We start from the raw sequence: 20,438 nt of genomic DNA, 5'->3' as shown, positions 1-20,438 counted from the left end.
AAAAAGCATAAAATATATAACAGAATAGTCTGACCATCAGAGTTTCTGAACTTTTTTGGACTTGGGGGCTCTCACACTGCAGACTGCATAAGTAGATTTTGACACAGAAGCAGTAATTGCCTCTGCAGTGATCTTCACCTAGTCTAAAACTGGCACCATGCATAGGTGTATGCAGAAGGTTGCTGTAGCTTGTGTGGGAGACTAGTGATGGTGTACTCATTACTTCTTTAATTTTCCTCATAATCAAATCTTAGAGGTGTGCACAGAAGGTTGCTATAGCTTGTGTGGGTCTAAGGACAGTGAGGTTATAATTTTCCTCAAAAACTTCAGAGTTGTGCACAGATTGTCACTATATCTTTTGTTGGAGCCGGGGACATTGTGGTTATTATTTCTTTAACCTTAATACAAACCTCAGAGGTGTGCACAAAAGGTAACTATAGCTTGTCTAGGACCTGTGTACTGTTTGTTAGCAACATGTTGGAATGCATTGCTGTGATTGTTCTACTTATAATCAAGACATCTGTTGTGCACACAGGTGGCTGTCTTTTGGGGGTAGGGACCAAGAGCCATGCTATATGCATGTATGTTTGAAAGCAGCCACTTAAAATATATGACTATGACCATTTGTGTCTTCATCCTAGTATAACAACAAAGGGATACAAAGAAGGTGTGTTTGTTGTTAAGAAGGCAAGAAATATTTTCAGGTGTGATTTGTGTATCCTCACAATCATTTTTGTCAGTGTATTGTAAAACACTATTTTTCAGATGCAAATTATTTCCTCCTTCAGAGAAGAAGATAAGATTGAATTTCTTTCCTTACCCGTGTTTTCTTTTCAGGCAATCGTTAGATCAGAAGGTTGGATAAAGCTTTACAATGTACCTCAGAGAATCTGTAACCCCATACCTCCAGATGCCCAGCTTTATTTGATTTTTTGTATTGCATAATTATTAAAGTGCACTCTTAGCCAGTTATGGTGTGTGAAAACAATGATGAACATTCATTGGTCATTTTTTTTTTCTTTTTTTAAGACCGTCATTAGATCAGAAGGTTGAAAACATACTTCAAAATGCATCTCAGAACATCCAAAAAAACATATCTTCTGGGAGACCTAGCAACCCTCAGACCCCTGACTTACTCAGTTATCTCCTCCATAGTTATTACAGTGCAGGCTTGCTCAGTTACAGTGTGTGGGTGTGTTCAAAGGATGTAGGAAAAAGCTGAGCAGGACAAAATATGAGAAACAGTACAAAAAAGTCATCCAGATGATACTGGGAATAATGGAACTTGGGGGACTGCAGAATGATGCATGCTGTGGGAGCAAAAGGTATTGGGGGGCACAATTGAGCCCTTTGCCTAGGACACCATTCCACTTAAGACTGCCCCACAAATATATTACAATGTTAGTTTTTAATATTTCTACTTTGATAAAGATTAAGGTTTATGATTTCTTTGCAAGGAGGTTACATTCTACAAGCTTAATAAAACTGAAACTAGACCGGTTTCAGCAGCAAGGCTTTCATCAGTAGTATAGTCTATACTACTGATGAAAGCCTTGCTGCTGAAACCGGTCTAGTTTCAGTTTTATTAAACTACTTTTGAACCTTCCTTGGTGCTGGCCTTTTTTCTGATTTTGGGTCTAACAAGTGCTCTTGCTGTGCACCAGCCTAACTTGCTAGCTCCTATACACTACATTCTACAAGCCCCATGACTGTAAGAATCTTGAATATGTTAATTTTCATTATTGACTATCAGAGTAATAGCATGTGGTAGTTTATTTCAGTGGTTAATTTGTCTAGTGCAAACATAGACAGTTCTGGGGGGGTTAAATGGTTAAGTATTGAGTCTTAAGTTGTCTTTACACCTTTATTGGTCAACATATTAAGCTGCTCAGTTGCATTTTAAGTCTGTTGTTACTAATATAATGATGAGTCATTATGCTTCACCAGAGGCATAGCTGTAGCCAGAGAATGTCATTGCCAGAATTGGGAAGCTTCTAATATTCACAGGGTTTCTCTTTCGGCAAGAGCTTACTACCCACATTTATGATATTGTCAGTGATATTAAAACTAAGGAAAATCTTTCAGATTATTTTCATTTTTCCACAGAGGACCCCCTGCATGCAGAAGACAGTTTGTTGACTTTAGATGTTAGTCTTTCAGGGCTAAATGCTGTAGGAAAGCTTACATATTTGTCCTTACTGGGGTAGTATCCTTGGGGCAAATGTTTTGAGATGTTCCCTCTTCCACTGATAAGGCCAATACATGTAAATGACTACTTGGACCTGCCTGCATTTTTTTGCTACAGGGAAGTCTTCCTACTTTAACATCACCTCCTGTGAATGCTCTGTCCTATACATTTAATGTCTTTATTCTTCTTCTTTCAGCTTTTTCCTAGTTAGGGGTCACTACAGCAGATCACATGTCCGCTCATGATTGGCAGTGGAGTTTTACGGTGTCGAGTTGCCAGCCCAGCGCCCAACCTTCCACAGAAGGCACACACATGCACACACTCACACCTAGGGCCAATTTAGAGTGTCCAATCTACCTACAGCATGTCTTTGGGATGTGGGAGGAAACCGGAGCACCCGGAGGAAACCCACGCAACCACAGGGCGGACATGCAGACTCCGCACAGAAGGCACCCCAGCCGAGAATCGAACTGGAGAACCTCTTGCTGTGAGGCGGCAATGCTAACTGCTGCACCACCGTGGCCGCCCATTTAATGTCTTTATTGATATAGGCAAAATGTGAAACTTGTTATTCATTTGTTAGAACAGTTCGTTCTTTGACTAAGATGCATGTTACAGACAAGCTACAACCAAATTGCAAGATAGATTTCTTTTTAAAGGCTTTGTTGCAGCGTATGCTAAGAATATCCAAATCACATCTTATGAGAGCAAAACCATTTATGAAAGATTAAAAAAAACAAAGCCATCGAATGTACCAAGTTACTGCTCCAGATTCTTCCTCTTATCAAAAAGAAGAAACAAATGGAGGGCTATTTTTCACCTATTGAATCTCAACCAATTTCTAAAAGTAGGAAGTTTAACAGCGTAACTGTTTATGTATTTAGTATTTTCCCCTACAAGCCCTGAAGGGTTACAGCTGATTTGAACAATGTTAAATGCAAAACCTAGCATTCAACTTTGACTGTAACTTCTTCAGTTTACTTGTATGGATTCAACATTTTCCAGTTCACAGTATTTCCCCTTATTGTATTTTTTTCAAGCCTCCAATGCCTACGTTGGAGACTCTCCAGAAGGAGCCACAGTATCCATATATGAGCAAGAGCTTCTTCCAGGTACAATCCAGAGGGCATTTGTTGGGACACACATACTTCCTTTTGTGATTCTATTGTCATTATAGTGAACAGCAAAATTTGGAGCTCTTGCTTATCACAATGGTTTGGGGAAAAGCCTTCTCAGCTCAAGAAAGGATGCATGACTTGATATCCATTTGCCTTTGGGTGGTATTGCAGCCCAGTTTGTCAGCTAGACTGTTCTTGATTTCTTTTGGTAACATTTCAACTAGCATATTGATAATACAGAATGCCATGCTTCACAGGAGGAAATGTTCAACATTATCTAAGTATTCCTTGTGAAGAGTTTGAGGGGCATCTAGACAAATAATACTGCTGATTCCTTCATTGATAAAAGAACCTGTTTGATAGCTGATATTTGCCCAGCTGAACTTCTGGAACTCCACTTTTTTTTCTTTTTCCTCCATGTAAGTGCCAGTGACAGGTGCCTGCAGTTTGCGGTGGCACACATAGAGACTAGGTTAATACAAGGGACGTGGCCCCATATCATAAATGAAGCAGATCATCAACATTAAATAGATGTTGACTGCAACTCTAGGTATCAAGGATTGTCTTCAACCGGGGAATCTCCCTGTGATAACAGACAACAAGACAATAATGGGACACACAAAGTCTCATAGGTTTTACTGCTTTATGTGTTGGTCATGCAGCTTTTGGAATTAGTGCTGTCACTGTATTTGAATCTAGTAACTAGCTGTCTACCAGGAGAAAAGACTTTCTTAGCATACTGGGCATCAGGACCTTTAGAGAAAGTTTACTGCAGATGCCTTCAGTCTTCTGGTATCCAAGTGAGGACTTTTGTTGAGCTGGACCTCTTCAACTGAAATTAGTGCACAGAATCAACTCTTTTGGAAAAGGCAGCAGAATGTTCTGTCCAAAGCATGAGTGGAACCTCTGTTGTGCATTCCTACCACAGCCTGTGTTTAATGAGATATTGTAAATGAATAAAAGAAGAAACACATTAAATCTTGTGATTTCCTCACTGGCCAAGACGGCTGTGATGCTTTTTTCTACCACAGATTACAAACCAGTTTCTTCACATCCCTCTTATGGATACAGGATGACTGGGTATTACATTTATTTATTTTATTTAACATTTGTTAACCGGGAAAGTCCGACTTGGAACAAAGCCATTTTTCAGTGGAAGCCCGGGGAGAAACACTCTAGACGCATGTCTTTCTAACGTGGGAGGAAACTGGAGTACCCAGAGGAAACCCTCACGAACGCAAGGAGGACATGCAGACTCCACACAGAAGGCATCCCAGCCGAGAATCGAACCAGAGAACCTCTTGCTGTGAGGTGACAATGTTACAGCTGCACTACTGCACTGTCCACAACATGCATCCTGTTCTTATTTCTGTACAGCTCTCAATGTGGAGCCTAATTCCTCACCTGGTAAGCATCCTGCAGGAGGCCCAAAAGCCTTCTATCATGACATCTTGCTTGCTAAATTGTAGGTGATTTGCTTTTTGGTATAACAGTATTAATGTGGTTTCTTCACAAGTATATGTTATGTTTTCTTATCTGCTTTGAATACAGCATTTCTTGGGACTGGCATAATCATTAAGGTGTTTACCTCATAGACACAAGGTAGGGTTTGATTCTAACCTTTGAGAGAAATTGACCAGGCTTAAAATGGCCATAAGGGCAGCTAGCATAATTCTTACTGATGAACTTTTTTTCTTTAATATTCATTTTTTTCGCTTTATCGGTATGTCATCTCTGAGATCAACCTTAGCTTTACATTCCATAGCTAAGATGTTTCTTACAGGAGATCTTTACCTCATTTCTCCTAAGAAGATGTTCCCTTATCATAAGATCTACATTTTTTTCTTAGAATGAATGGCAGCAGGCAAGCCACCTGGCAGTGTAAACCTTGGCTCTAGATGATTGTCACTGTTGAAGTGACACCCCAATCCCATGTTCAAAAAATGGGATAAGGGGTTGTGGATGGATAGACAAAACCTCCTTTTTCAGCTTACATATGTGACCTTAAAAGTTCCTTCCTGGTTTGTAGTTATGCTTTGGACAAATAATTTAATTTAGTATTGTTTTGTAGTTGTAAGCAACTATTTCTTCTGATCCATGTACAGTTTTCCACAGGGATAAGGTTGTCCTTTTCAGTAATCCTTCCTTTATGCCAAGGGTTATACCAAGGATCGCCTTAAACCGGACGTTTCTTCTTTTTTCCTTCCCTCCTCATTCTCAGAATCCAGGAAAAATATATTGTTCTTGACTGAAAGTTTTGTTTCATCTTATGTCTCTGTACTGCATTTATTGTCCTATGTGACTTTTACACTTTGTATAAATGCATGACATTGTATAATTTTGTTAAGGAGTTTTTTTCCTCTGACTTCTGCTGAAATGTTTTTTTTTTTTTTTTTTTTGCTCAGTTGGTCTTTCCTGGTCAGCCATCAAATAGAAATAAATAAATAAACCTTCTACAGCACGAATCCTAGTAGAGAACTTTCCACCATTATTACTAGAACTAAAGAGTTTTTGAAGTTTATTCAGTTATTTGCTTCTTTCTTTCCTTTTTGATGGTCACACCTGTGGGAAAATAAATAATTTTAAAATGTGGTTGTCTGTTTTTTGCTGTGACTAACATTCGCAGGGACCCATCAGAGTGCATTCACTGAGAGGTTTGCCAACATTGGTACACTTCTTTAAAGAGTGATGGCTGCATATATGTATGAAACAACTACTTGACCTTCAATTCACACTCACTGAAAGCTTTAAGTGAGATTATACATCCAGAATGAGGAGACTGTGGTACTAATATGATTCAAGGCATCCTGATGCAGATTTCTTTCTGGCTTCCACATTCTTGGTCTTCAGAAAGTGGTAGTAGTGCTGGAATTCTGGGTTGGCACCTCCTGCCGTTGGTTTCCAGGTTGGAGGAATACCCCCCTTAAAGGATGATATACATTAATTATGAAAAACCTGTGAGTATGAAAAGGATTTCATCATCTGCTTTTATGTCATACCTTAGAGGTCATCACTAAATCACACTGAGCAGCAGTGCTGTTTATTCCATAAACATTTATTTCACCAGTGTCTTTCTTTTCTTGTTTTTTTTTTTTTTTTGCCAACAAAAGTGTAATTGTAGTACTGTGTTGCCATCCTGGCTGATTACACACATTTTGTGTCAGCCTGTTTCTAATTCAGCTTCTTCCTTATTTGTACAGATGTCTTACCTGCACCATCATTATCCATTTCTCTTCATGCATTTGATTGCATTGTCTGTCATCTCATTAGATTCGATGAACACATTACTCAGTTTGACTTTAACATGGACATTATAACTGGTACCTTCTGCTGTACACACAGCAGCCATCCCCTTATTTCCACAGCTGTCAAAGAGCTGGGTCAAGTCTTTGTCAGATTAATGCACACAGCTTGGGTAACAAGCAGGGAAGGTATCCAAATGTAGTGACCAAACTGCCACTAATCAGTTTAGGTATCATGCTAAACTGACCCCTGTAACACAGCTGTAGGTTCATGACATCTGATCACAATGAAATGTAGAACAATTATAAGGTTGCTGGTCTTGACCATTTTGTTATGTTTTTTATAACTGGATTGAAATCCATTTTGAAAACACATAATAAACTGATGTTGTAATTGGTGACCTGTTTATAATATTTTTTAGTACATGGAGCTGCAGGTTAAATGAGACCTTTATCAGCCTTAGACTGTGATTGTAAAAGAAATACCTTGGAGCCATGGTGTTGGAGAAATGGTAGCCTTCCTAATGGACTTGAGTTCTTTACCAGTATTAATTTTATTCATATTGTTTAGAAATGATTTGTGATATACATTGTTTTGTTTTATAATTATATTACACTCAAGTTTATAGTGCCTTTTTGTACAGTTCCAATTGACACCCTTAGCTTCTTAAGGCATCCAGATATTTTGGATCTGGCTTCATTTACTGAGTTACTTATCAGCTAGTAATAGGAAGTATTATAAAGGGCAAGGAGTTATTAACTGAATGTAACCTAGATTGTTAATCTTGATGTCCTGCAGTAGAGAAATTAACCACTGTTTGCCACTTATGATTTATATTTGCATATTTATCTTCATTTTTTTCATAACTGAGAGATCTTCATACTATTGAATGGTAGGGTGTGAAATGCCCTGGTGGGAGACAGGAAATTTTGTTGTAATGTCCAGTTATACCATACTGTACTAGGGATATGTCTAGCTGTCTGTTTGTAGTTGTAAAAATAAGCATGTTTTCCATCTGTAATTAATACTTCAAAAACTAAGTGACTGACAAACTATTGCGTGGCATCGGGTGAAACCTTAGCTGTTGTTGAAGAAAAAGTGTCTTTGATATTTGCACTGTAACATGCAGATCTTGAGGTATTCAGTGTTATTTATATTGCTAATTATGCAATTAGGCATATGTTTTCATATTTCTGTAAATATCTCAATAAACATGTACTCAAAGAGGAACTTATTGCTGATATATGAAAGCTTATGTCTGGTTAACAAAAGTGCTTTAATAAAATATGTCGAGATTTACACTTTCCAACATATGATTGTTTGTGAAAATGTAAGAAAAACTATAATTCAGGGTTTGTGTGCATTATACTTCGTTATAATATTTATATAAAGAATACTTACTACTAATAATGTTGCCATTTGTACAGTTTTTTAATAGCTTTTATTATTCACAAAATATTTAAATTTGTTAAACTTGTGCTTCTTAATTTGATTTTTCAGAAAATGGTCTGGAATGGAAGAATGTGTGTAGGCTGCTAGAGGTGTGCCATTCCACACCACATAGGTATTATTGAGTTAAAGGATGTTGCCTCTGGTCTGACAGGAACAATTTCTTGTCCCTCCTGTCCTCTGAAGAATAGATCAGCTGCCACTGAATATTACACTGAACAAAGTAAACGTGGTCTCTACACTAAAATGGTGAGAGTGAAAGTGAAAAAAGCCATTAGTGGAGGGAAGAGAATTGGAAGTGGGTAAAGGTTATCTAAGAAGACGTAGCATTTCAAGGATGAATGGAAAGAATGTGTGGAGGGTAATGTACATATGATTAGAAGGTACAGGAGCTCAGTCAATAAAATGAGACAGTTGCATGTGGTGCTTGAGAATGATGACATTGACTGTACAACTGCACTGGAAGCAAAGTTGTCTGGATTCAGAATGTTTATAAAGGGCAGGGATAGTAGAGAGGGGAGGCGTATTCTTATATATACATAAGAAAATGGGCTGTACAGTGGACGATTTTGAGGATGAAGATGGAGAGGAAGAATTAATGGAGATAATGGACTTATAGCTGGTAAGAAAGGTGGAGTGGCATATGTTGACTGACTATTGTACACTGGGCAGCGAACATGATACTCTCCGAGTCAGAATTTTAATTTACGCAGATATAATAAAACCTGTAATGATGGAGACCTTCAACTTCCAGTAGTAAACCATGGCTTCCTAGGAAAAAGAGGGGAAGAAAGTTGGTAGAAGTTGTGGTGATAACTGGATATCAGCAGAAGATGAGAATCTTGGCCAGGAAAGCTAACATTGTTGACCCAGCTTACACTACTGTAAGCAAAGTGGATGAGTGGCAGCAAGCTAGTCATTGTCCTGTAAATTGTTTAATAACTGGAAGTGCAGAGAGGTAAAGTAGAACTAGCTCTTGGATGTGGTACTTCATGGGAATAGACTTCAGCCTGCTGGGAGGCTGCTTGTCCCAGAGTACTGAGATGCCTTAAAAACTAACAGAATTGCAGGAAATGCAATGACGTCTTGTTCAGTGAATGAGTACCCTTTATAAAGAGAAAAATGTGTTTTGGCAAGGTGAAGTAGTCAACATGGCAAACAATGAAGGAAGGAAAGTTATTTTGTAAATAAAAGGGAATGTAGAAGGATTAGAGGTTGAGTTGAGGAGTAGAGAGAAGATATATATAAACTTACCAAGAAACAGGCAAACTGAGTTTGCCTTTGAAAGAAAGGTCGACCTAGTGATATAACTTGCTAGAGAAGTACAGCTGAACAGAAGAAAGAGGCCATATGAGTACAACACTGTGAGAAATGTCACCCTGACAATGGGTTACAAAATGAGAGAACTGTAAAGACATACAAAACCAGTCTGATACACTGAATGTGCCATTTAGCATTCAGTATTTACAAAAGAGTGGGCAGCAGGATACTAACTACAGATGGAAAGCCAAGCAGAGATAATGTAATGAAGAATATTAGGGGCCTTCAGGAGCATAAAGGTTCCCCAAAGCTGATAGGCTACATGCCTAGGTGAACCACTACCATACCTGTATAGTCCCTCCTAGGGGAATGAGTCAGTGCTTGTAGACTAAAGAGTAGTAACAGTGGCTTGTCTTTTACTCTGTCAGTTGTCTTTTAGCAGTCATCTTTTGATCCTATTTATTTAGTCAAACTGCATCAGAAAGTCATACACTTTAGTTATTCATAATGGTTTCTGTGGTTGTGTAAGGCCACTTGTTTGTGTCTTTCGGCTTTTCTCGATTAGGGGTCGCCACAGCGGAACTCCGGTCTGCTAATGATTGGCAGTACATTTTTACGTACTGAGTTGCCAGCTCTGACGCACAACCTTCAACGAAGGTACGCCCATTCACACGTCTCCACACAGAAAACACTCTAGCTGAGAATCGAACCGAACAGCGTCTTACTGTGAGGAGACAACACTACTGCAGCACCACCACTGCAGTCTAGACTTTCCATTCTTCATCTGCAGACTTGGGTGTAAGTAACCTTGAGGGGTGTGAGTGGCAAAGTCCTTTTGTGGGGGAAGGCAGGGAGGCTTGCCTGTCTTACCTCATGCTGGGAAATATAACTGAAAGAAGTCTGTGGAGTTAGCTGGAGCTTCCTAAATGCAAATTCTTAGAACTGAGGGAAGTACACAACAAATGTTTTGTCAGCAAAACCTGATTCTCAACATTAGTACGTCCTTTGACACCACACCTTATTAGAAGTTAGAGAACAAACTGCAGAGTAAGGATGTTGAAACCATACTAGTCAAGTGGAGAGGGAATTGCTTAGCTGGGAAGAGGCAGGGGGCTCCCTGTCATGTCCTCAAGACACATTTATTTTTTGAATTGCTTGTGGGAAGTGAGCACAGAGTATAATGGCGCCTTTCTGTGGGGTAGGGAAAAACCACCACTCCCATGCTGGTGTGTATAGTAAACTTTAAAGTTCCTGCACCCCTAGAAAGGGGAATTTTCACACACAGCTGTGGTTACAAAAGTGACAGTTGCAAGCATTGTATGTTACTAAGGTAGAGGTTAGTAAAGTAGCAGGAACTGTTGAGCGTGAAGGTAGTGATTGTTGGACTGCCAAAAGGCTCAGTCATGAAAGGGACCAGAATTCTTTAGTGTATTTATGCTGGATTTCAATATGTGGCTAAAAAATGTGGTCCACCAGTTTACAGATTACACCAAGACTGAAACAGTGGTTAAATATAGAAGAACTAACTTCTAGTACAATCTCTCGTATCTTGTAAAGTTGATAAATAGGTAGTAGCTAGATTCTCTGCAAAGCAAATGCTGTGGCAAATACATTGTTGGTGGAATCAAAGGATGACTTTTGTTTTAGGATGAGTAACTATGGACTGAATAGAGGACAGAAAAAGATCTGTGTGCTGTAATTATCACCATGTGAATATTACTGTGCATTGTGAAAGTACATTAGAAAAAGTGTGAGGTTAATACTAGTCATAATAGCCTGTTCCTTTCCAGGGTGCTGTTCAGGCCTTAACTAGAATATTGGGTTCACTTACGACTGTTTCAGGCATGAGACCATATCGTTTTAAAGTGTATGCAAGTTACAGTTACCATGATAGCTAAGGATGTGGGACACTTGAAGAGATGGTGAAAACACAAGGAATGTACATATCAGAGTAGAAAATTGGTTGTATATGACTTGGATGCATGACATCATCATGAGCAGGTTGATGACACGGTTTTGAAGAAAAATGCCAGGGTGGGAAGGCATAAGAGTATTAAGGATTTGAATCACAACTTGAAGAAGAAAGATTTAAAACTGAAACCAAACTCCATGGGGTGGGTGTTGTATCCTTGAATGCATTTCCAGAAGGTGTACTGGTGAACCTGTATAGAAAAATATAAATTAACTTAGAACAGTTTGTAGACAATTGCTGAGATCACCCAAACTCCAATTACAATAGCTCAGACATGAAAGTTTACTTATTCAGTGACTTGTCATACTTTTTCTTATGACACAAATGCGCAAGTTCCTTTTGCACATATAGCTTTTCTTAGTGCATTGTCAGGTCTTTCAGCCTTGTGAAAAAAGAGTGAGACAGCCTTTGTACTATGTGTTAGTGGTTACTCTGTAGTGCAGTGATCTTGGCGTGAATATACTTAAGTATGGAGCATGTGGAGAACTTGCCTCCCCCCCCACACACACAAACAAAAATGACTTTTGCTTAATTTCCGATTTTCATGAGCTTCCGAACTTATGTTATGAGTTTTTGAGTACTTGCGTTTGTAGTTTGTGAGAAAATATTGCTGAGCTTTTGTGATCTGAGTTTGTGTAACTCAGAGAGATGTAGGGGCAGGTATTAAAAAAGGTGAAAAAGGGAGAAGCAGCTTCACAGAGCTAGTTACAAGACCAAGATGGGCTTGATGGACAAATGGTCTTCTTTTTGGCATTTGGGTATGTTTCTCTTCAGTTCTACTTGTCAGTGTCCATAGGTCTTCTTAGCCCTGTAACTTACAGTCATGATAGCCTATCAATGGATTCTTTAAAAGGAGTCATATGTTTGCTGAATTGCAGTTTTTGGAAATGGAAGCTGTATTCTATGAAGGGAGGTGAGCTGACCAGTGTTCAGTAGATGGACCTTGTAATTTATTTTGTTTAAAAGTAAACTATATGCCTGTAGTTTCCAAGACTGTGACAGAGGCAGTAAGAGTTTCTAGACATTGCTTAGAATAGCTAGATTTTGAATCTTTAAAGATGTCTGCCATGTTGCTTTCTGAACTGAATATAGATTATCTTCTTTGGGTAATTAAAAGTTACTGTTTGCTGCAGAACTTATGTTACCACTCAGGCTGAAAGAACATAACTTAAAAGTAGTCGGTGCAGTTATCTATTATATATACTTAACTAAATTAAACATATACAGTGATATTTTTAATAGTGCTATTTGTAAAACAAAAATACTGCCAGATATTTATTTTTCTGTTAACAATTACAGCATTAATTGAGTTAATAAAGTCTTCAGTGAAAAAAATATACCAGTGCATTTCTTTAATCCATTGTTTTGATTTTATATTTCAGGAAAGAGGTGCATGGGTTTGGTTGACCTGGACAGAGCCTGGGCTGCAAAAGAAAGTGGTTATTCTGCCCAAATAATATCAATGGAGCCAGAAAGCTGTTCACCAAAAAACAATATGGTAGTTGGTGTTCCATCCAAACAGCACAATATCAGTGACACTACTGAAAATGTGTAGAACTGATCATCGCATATGGGATATATCAAAACAAGCCTGAACAGCTGGCATGCAGACATCAACAGTTATCTATCATTGGTCACTGGTATGCACTACAGAAAGAATATTCAGAGACAAAGAAACATGTGTAAAGTTTTTAACTTTCATAGCAGCTTGTGACAGATGACTGGTTTACTTCTTAGCAGCTACAACATTTCCATTGCTGTGGAAAAGGGCTGATGGCAGAAAGTGATAAACAGAAGGGATTCCCATCTGGTTGTCTTTGTTCCCATTCTGTCTGGTGGCCCAAAGTATCTAATTGTATAGTCTGAAAAATATCTATCAAAGGCCAGAATGTCTATCCAGTATATGTCAGAAACTGTATGGGTGCTAATTTAAACAATGTGCTGTGGACTTTTCATGAACAGTGTATTTCAGTATCGCTTTTATTATGATACAGATTTTTAAAAAATCACATGCTAAATCACTGCTTCCTTTCCAAACATAAGTGACACTTCATTCTTGCTAAATCAAAAGCAAAGATAGACAAGAGTTAAGATAGGCCACAAAAGTAAAATCTGGCATGGTCAACTGTGATTTGAAAATTTTCACAAATGTCTCTTTACATTCATATTGCTCACACACTTTAGAAATTTGACAGCTTAAATTAATTTATTTCTGCTTATGTCTGTGCATTGTAAAGAACAATTAAGTTGTTTTCTCTATTTATATAATCATTACCATTTTCCTGCATCTTGGTTGCAGAGCAGTCCACATTTATTCTGTCAGCTGGCCTGATGTACTGTTTCAAAATAAATAGTGCCCTTGATTTGAAACCAGATAACAAGACTTCAGTAAACTGACATAGAACAGTGCTTTGGCAACAAGAGCAAACAGCAGTGTATTAAAATAGCTGTACATATTTTTACAAAACTTAGTTCTTATCAAAGCAATTACATCAAGAAAAAAAACTGTGTTTTATGCCAAAGTGCAATTTTATGTTGCAACCATACATTTTAATAAAGGCAATGACAGGCAGTAATAGAATGTATCAAATTTAAAAAGCATTTAGCAGTGTATGTCAAATATCAGAAGAATTATTTTATACATTACAAGTAAAAATTAATTAAATTTGCAGGTCCTTTTTAGGTAATTTCATTTATTTTCATGTCTGTGAAACTGCTTGAAAAGTCTGTCCAGCAAAGAGAATTGAAATACAGCTAACATCACAGTTTCCCTTCCACCACTAGAAACACAAAACAGTATCCATTTCTGTTTTCTACTATTCCAAGGACAATATGCAAATGTCACTAAGAGGATGGTAGCAGTTTGGTAATATCTGTCCACTGAAACGGTAAATAGGTTTTCACTTTTGTCCCTTAACTTTCTAAATGCCCTGCACCTTGCACACACACACACACACACACACAGACACACACACACACACACACACACACACACACACACACACACACACACAAACACACACTTAAAAATATTAATTTCTGAGAGATAGGCTTTCCATGATAAGGTGGATGGCATTTAGAAAGTTAAGTAATGAAAGTGCAAACCTATATATTTGTCCTAGTTTGTTTTACCACTCATGAAAATGTTCTACATTGTGTGTGTCAGTTTTTTGGTTGTTGAAATCTTCATTATCTGTTAGAGATGAGAGATCAGGATTATTGCAGCACTCATTTATGTTATGCATCATTTGCCATGAAACAGATGGGATACACACACCACGTATACATAAATGAAAAATGCAGTGTAAAGAACAAGCACTTAACTGTGTTTCAGTTTGTAAAGATAGATGAAAGTTGGATATCAACAGTTACAGTTTGTTGTCAGAGTAAACATGTTCTTATGCTCTTGCAAATGTCATTTTTAGTGAGATTTTAGCAAGAAGAAAAGAGAGTTCTCCAGGAAAGTCAGAGAAAACAATATAAACAGTATGGCAAGACACTGGCTCAGATTCTTACATTTTGAGCAACATCAAAAAACAAGCTAAGTATTAAGAGGAAAAGTAAGTATGATCACATTGTACTGTTACAGTAGCTTTATGAAACAAACATCTCTGGTGATTCGGTGTACATCAGGGAATGGGAAGAAACAAGCAAGTACATCTCAAATGACAAATGAAATTACATAAACTGCAACTGCAGTTATATTGTGCATGATAAGTCTGCTCTGCACGCTCTGTTTTAGAAAGTGAACATTTTTAACAATTAAAATGATTTCATATTTTAGACCATAAGATGCAAGATGTATTTATTTGAATTTCTGTACACATAAAGCCGCAAATGCAATGATTTCTTTGAAGTGTTTTATATATTTTGATTCAAAGACACCTTGTTCTTAGACATGTAACTGCATTCCTTAACACTGATACATTGGATTAGGAATATGAGGACTGAGGAACATTAGATGAACTAGAAGACTATGTTAAAGAATGGGGAGTGAAGACAATATAAACATGGTACAAATATTGAGAATTAATGAATGAGATTTTAACATTTGTATTGGCAAAGGGGGAGCTTGGGGAAGGACATCAGAATGGGAAGAGAAAGCAAGTACATATGGATAGATTTTCACTGTTGGTTGTTAGAAACAGATAGGTTTTAGACAGGCAAGCTCTAGCCATTCCAAGCGGCCTAGTCAGCTATAAATTCACACAGACTGCAAAGAGGACAATCCAGAGCTTATCTAAACAATCTTAATATTGGTTTGTAATTTATTGATCTTTACTGTTAAAAAGAAGTGCGACTACACGTGACGTAAATGAAATACAGCTTTTGTATGACTTTCAGAACTTGCACAGTCAGAACAACAACTTTACTCCACTTACTTTAGTATTTAGTTGTATATTGCATGTGTAATTTTTCTCATAGAATTTGATTTAAGTTCTCTTTGAATTCTGTGGTTACTGATTTTGATTATTCTTTGCTTTTATAATTTTTTTACCCATTTAAAGCTGAATATGGATTCCTTAAATGAGTGTACCATTAATGATTTGCTAAAGTACAAATATCTTGTACAGTGTAATAAGTGCTCTGCATATTTAAAGGTAACACCTGATAATGATGGTGATCTGTGTCCCTTATGTAAAAAGTTGGATGATTTTCTTACCATTATTAGAAGTAAATCTAGCCTTACTGATGACGATTGCACTTGGGCAATTGGCATGGCTTGGAGAATTGTTGTTACATGTATTAATGACTGGATTGGTGAAATAAATGATGTTAGGGAAAGAGCAAGTGGAACACATTTAGGAAATGATGTGTCTTTTGTCTGTAAAGATCATTCAACCCCTATGAAACAAGACAATGCTTCTGACAACTATGGAATTCTGGATGCAAGTATTGAGCAATCTCAGGATTCAGAGTGTTTAGTAGGAAATAAAGAAAGAAAGGAAAAAGTTCACAACAAATAACAAGGAAGAAAAAGAAACCGATACATTTATGTAAAGTAAAGAGAATATGTACTAAAAAGGACAGCGCTTTGTTATGTAACTCACAGACTACAGGGAATGATAACATTTTTTCTATCAGAAACCTTCAGATTACAGAAAAAGGCATAATCTTTCCAAAAGAGAGGGTAGAAAAAAGAGGCAAGGGGCAGGTGAAAATGAAGAAATCAAAACTGAACGTGGAAGGATTGAAGGAAATTATTGTAAGAAAAAAAAAAAAGAAAAAGACAGATGTTGACCAAATGGCTCAGGCTATGGATGTACAAAGCCAGTTGGATGAGAAGTGTAGGCTTGCAGATGTAATATACAAACAGTGCATTAATAAGACTAATGGTAATGAAGATAATTCCTTTGTAACAGTTGATAGAGCAGATATTACTGTATTAGAAAATATATTCTTGTAATTGGAGATTAAGATATTAGAGAATCTGATACTTACATTTGCAGAGATGATAATGAACATCAATAAAGTGTTATGTTTGCCAGGAACAAAAATAGAAGATGTGAGACAAGCCTTGGAATACCTTAATTTAAGGTAGTACAGATCTGTTTTTATTCATGTTGGTACAAATAGTCTCATCCACAAGGACTCTCTGACTGTTAGTAGGGAACTTACAGCCCTCTTAGATAGTATTGTACTGGTGTTAGGACATATTTTAAACAAGTCAAATATAGAAAGGATAGTCAGGTCACTGTGAATGAAAAGATTTTTTGGAGAGATACCTACATGGAAAAAATGTCCCATTTTAAAAAATGGAAGTGTTTAAAGCCTAGGTTGAGGCACACATGTTCAGACAGGATGGTGTGCATTTGTCAAGATCAGGGAAGAGAATTTTTGCAGCAGATATTTTACTATATCTGACAAACACTAGGCAGAATTTTTACCAGGTCGAAAAGTTAACAGTTCACAGATAACAGCATTATCTGATTTATCACTGATGGTTTTTAATGCTAGGAGCATTAATATTTTTTTTCAATTGAAAATTTGCTACATTTCCACAAAATTGATGTTATTGTTTGTGAAACATGGTTAAAGAGTAATGACTGGAAACCAGCTCTGTCAGGCTGTAAATGTTTTACTGTAACATACATTTTAACAAAAAAAAATCAGGTGGCTGTATTATGATAGGGATTAAAGATAGTTATGAGACCTGTGATTATTACATTTTCAGTGATAATACCAATACTATAGATTGTGTAACTATGACAGTAGAGACAACCCTGGAACATATAACAATTGTTGGAGTGCATAGACCACTAAAGTCAAGTGCTGATGATCTAGAGGAATTCATACATTTCTTGCATGAAACTTAGGCGGGAAGAATAATATTAGCTGAGGACTTCAGTTTACCAGAAATAGATAGGAATAATATTGATTCAACAACATTAGTAAGGAGATTATTTACAACGCATGTTCAGTAAAATAACTGCTTCAGATTGTAAAAAAAAAACTACCAGGGAGCAGAATATACTAGACATTGCTTGTGTTCCTAAAGCAATTGCTGTTACTTCAAGTTTTACCACCCTTGATGTGCAATGATCATGGGGTTATAAAGTTTAATTTGTTGCTAGACATTTCTGTCAAACTGAAATCTAAGCCAATGCACAGAAGGTTAATTACAGATTGTATGGATAAAAAACAGTCACTATATAACACTAACTGGAGTGAGGTTTTCAGTGGAAAAACTGCAAATGGAATGTGGAAAGTTTTGAAAGAGAAATTGCTGAGTGCAAAAAATAAAATGTCTAAAATCAGGATCTAGGCATACAATGTGGGGGGATATATTTCCATAAAAACAAGTTACCTGATTAATGTGAGAGACAAAAATATAATAAAATTGAAAAGAGGTCAAACTACAACTTTGAAAACTGAAATAAACAAGCTGGACAAACACATTAAGCATAGTGTGAGAAGAGATCAAGAAAATATGGAGAAAATTTCTATAAGGATATTAAGCATAATAAGAAACCTTTTTCTAGATACATAAGATGTGGAAGGAGTAAAAACATATACACTGATAAACTGTGTGTAGATTCTAAAAGTTATTTTCAGATACAACAGATTATAGATATATTTACAAAATCTTATGCAAAACAGTTTGGCTCCACAAAGGGGGTGATAAGTTGACCTAGTGACATCCAGTTAACCTCAGAAACTGGAATCAAATTAGATTATATTGAAAAAGAACTGTGCAAACTGTGTCCAAACAAAGCACAGGGATGAGATGGAATTAGTAATAATTACCTGAGAACACTTCAGCAAAAACGTATAGCACCATTTTATCTATTATTTACTGGGTCATATAAATATGAGGAGATTACTTAAGATTGGAGACATGCACTTATTAAACTGTATTTAAGGGAAAGGGGAGTAGGACAAACCCAGCATCATATAGACCCTTAAGTCTACTTTCATGTTTGGGAAAATAATGGAGAAGGTAGTATTGGATAAGTTATTGTCAGAATTGCATAGGTTTGGACTTGAAACCATATATCAGCATGCATATGTTGAATATAGATTTATTACCACCTGTAACATGATATTCTATAACAATATAATAACAGCTATGAATGAAAAATTGTGCTGTGATATAATTTATATAGATTTAACTTCAGAATTTGACAGGGCCATACACAAAACACTGATTAATAAATTAGAACAACTAGGTATCAATGTAGTCTTGGTAAGATGTGTTGCTGCTTGGCGTAGAAATAGGACATGGCAAGTATTATACAGCAGTTGGACACGTGAAATTCTTGATTACAGTCAGGGTGTCCCACTGGGCTCTTTCCTAGGCCTTTACTTTTTTAGATTGTATCTTTCAAACCTAACTTTTTCATCTGAGGTGTTTTATAGTTTATATGCAGATGACGTGAACTTGGGTAAATTGATTAAATGTGCTACAGATAAGGCATGTCTGCAAAAGAACTTGACTAAGTTGACCATTTGGGCACAGGAGAATAGCATGCTGATAAATACATCAAAAACTAAGCATATGAGATTTAGGAGACATAAATTTAAAGGTGAATATCTAATACAGCACGCAATGATTGAAACTGTAGATTCATTTAAGGACATGGGTATACGGGTGGGTCCAGCTTTGAGTTTTTGTAATCATATCAACCAATTAGTTAATGATAGTTATAGAACTATAAGATATATAAATAGATTTATAAGTTCTATAAAATTAGAAATGATGAAGTAATTTGTTAGTTACATTAGACTCAAACTTGAGTATTAACAATATGGAAATTTTATAAGAAAACAAGTATGAGTAAACTGTAAAGAGTACAGCAGAAATATACCAAGGGCTTCCATGGATATATCTGAACTTGTATAATGTCTCTTATAGATATCTAAGAAGAGATCTTATTTAAATTTACAGGGCATTTAGAGACAGCTATATCTGGAAATGTTTGGGGTTGTCAAAAAGTACTAGAGAATCATCAGACAACCTATGTAGAAGATTCTATGGGAATGAAAAGTGTACTAATTGGTTCTCTGAGAGAGCAGCTGCTGCATGGAGCAGACTACCAAATTAATTAAAGCAAGTCCTAGTTTAGATATTTTTAAGAGCCTGGACATTTATTATGGGAACAAGGACTTTGGTATATTAGCAGGCTGGAAGGGCATTAATGCCAGTGCTTTAAATATTTGTATGCATGTATGTATGTATGTATGTAAATGAAAGAATGACTTGCAAAGAACTACAAAGGGATCTCAGGACTGTTTGAAGCAACAAGGCACCAGGTCAACATGAGCTGCTGTCTGGTATTACAGATTATTAGGGGAGTTTTGTACTGAATACTGGCAGAATTTTGTTTTTCATATCTAGTTATACCAGGTGGGGTCTGTTGTGACACAGCATCCTTCCATGAGCCCAAACCCATTCTCCATCTACTGGTAACCTCTTGAGCCTGTTGTGTCAGTGCAGTTCAGAGTTGTTAGCCTTCCATATACTGGCAAAGTGAATGGCATAGGAGATGGGAAGTGAATGGCATAAGAGAGCCAGAGAGCTGCCTTAATTACATAGAATTTAAAATGATCTAAACTGCACCTTTCACATGTTTTTTTTTTTCTTTTTTTCATTGGCTAAATTGTCTCTTGAGTGATACTTAAATATGTATGTGTATGTATATATATATATATATATATATATATATACACACACATATATATATATATATATATATATATATATATA

At 36.7% G+C, this 20,438-nt stretch overlaps 1 protein-coding gene across 1 annotated transcript in view; it reads left to right on the top strand.

Moving 5' to 3' along the window:
• GSTCD (glutathione S-transferase C-terminal domain containing) overlaps positions 1 to 13,653 on the top strand; it is a 1,728,465-nt gene extending 1,714,812 nt beyond the window's left edge. The window contains exon 12 of the mRNA XM_044061304.1: positions 12,613 to 13,653. Within this exon, the coding sequence (XP_043917239.1) occupies positions 12,613 to 12,785 (173 nt within the window). The 3' untranslated portion in view covers positions 12,786 to 13,653. The remainder of the gene's footprint in view (positions 1 to 12,612) is intronic.
• The last annotated feature ends 6,785 nt before the right edge of the window (positions 13,654 to 20,438 follow it).

The sequence above is a fragment of the Protopterus annectens genome, chromosome 2.part0 (genome assembly GCF_019279795.1).
Source record: "Protopterus annectens isolate FY-2018-M chromosome 2.part0, PAN1.0, whole genome shotgun sequence".
Classification (NCBI taxonomy): domain Eukaryota; kingdom Metazoa; phylum Chordata; order Ceratodontiformes; family Protopteridae; genus Protopterus; species Protopterus annectens.
The sequence above is the reverse complement of the archived record's forward strand: the minus strand, read 5'-3'. Positions and strand labels throughout refer to the sequence as shown.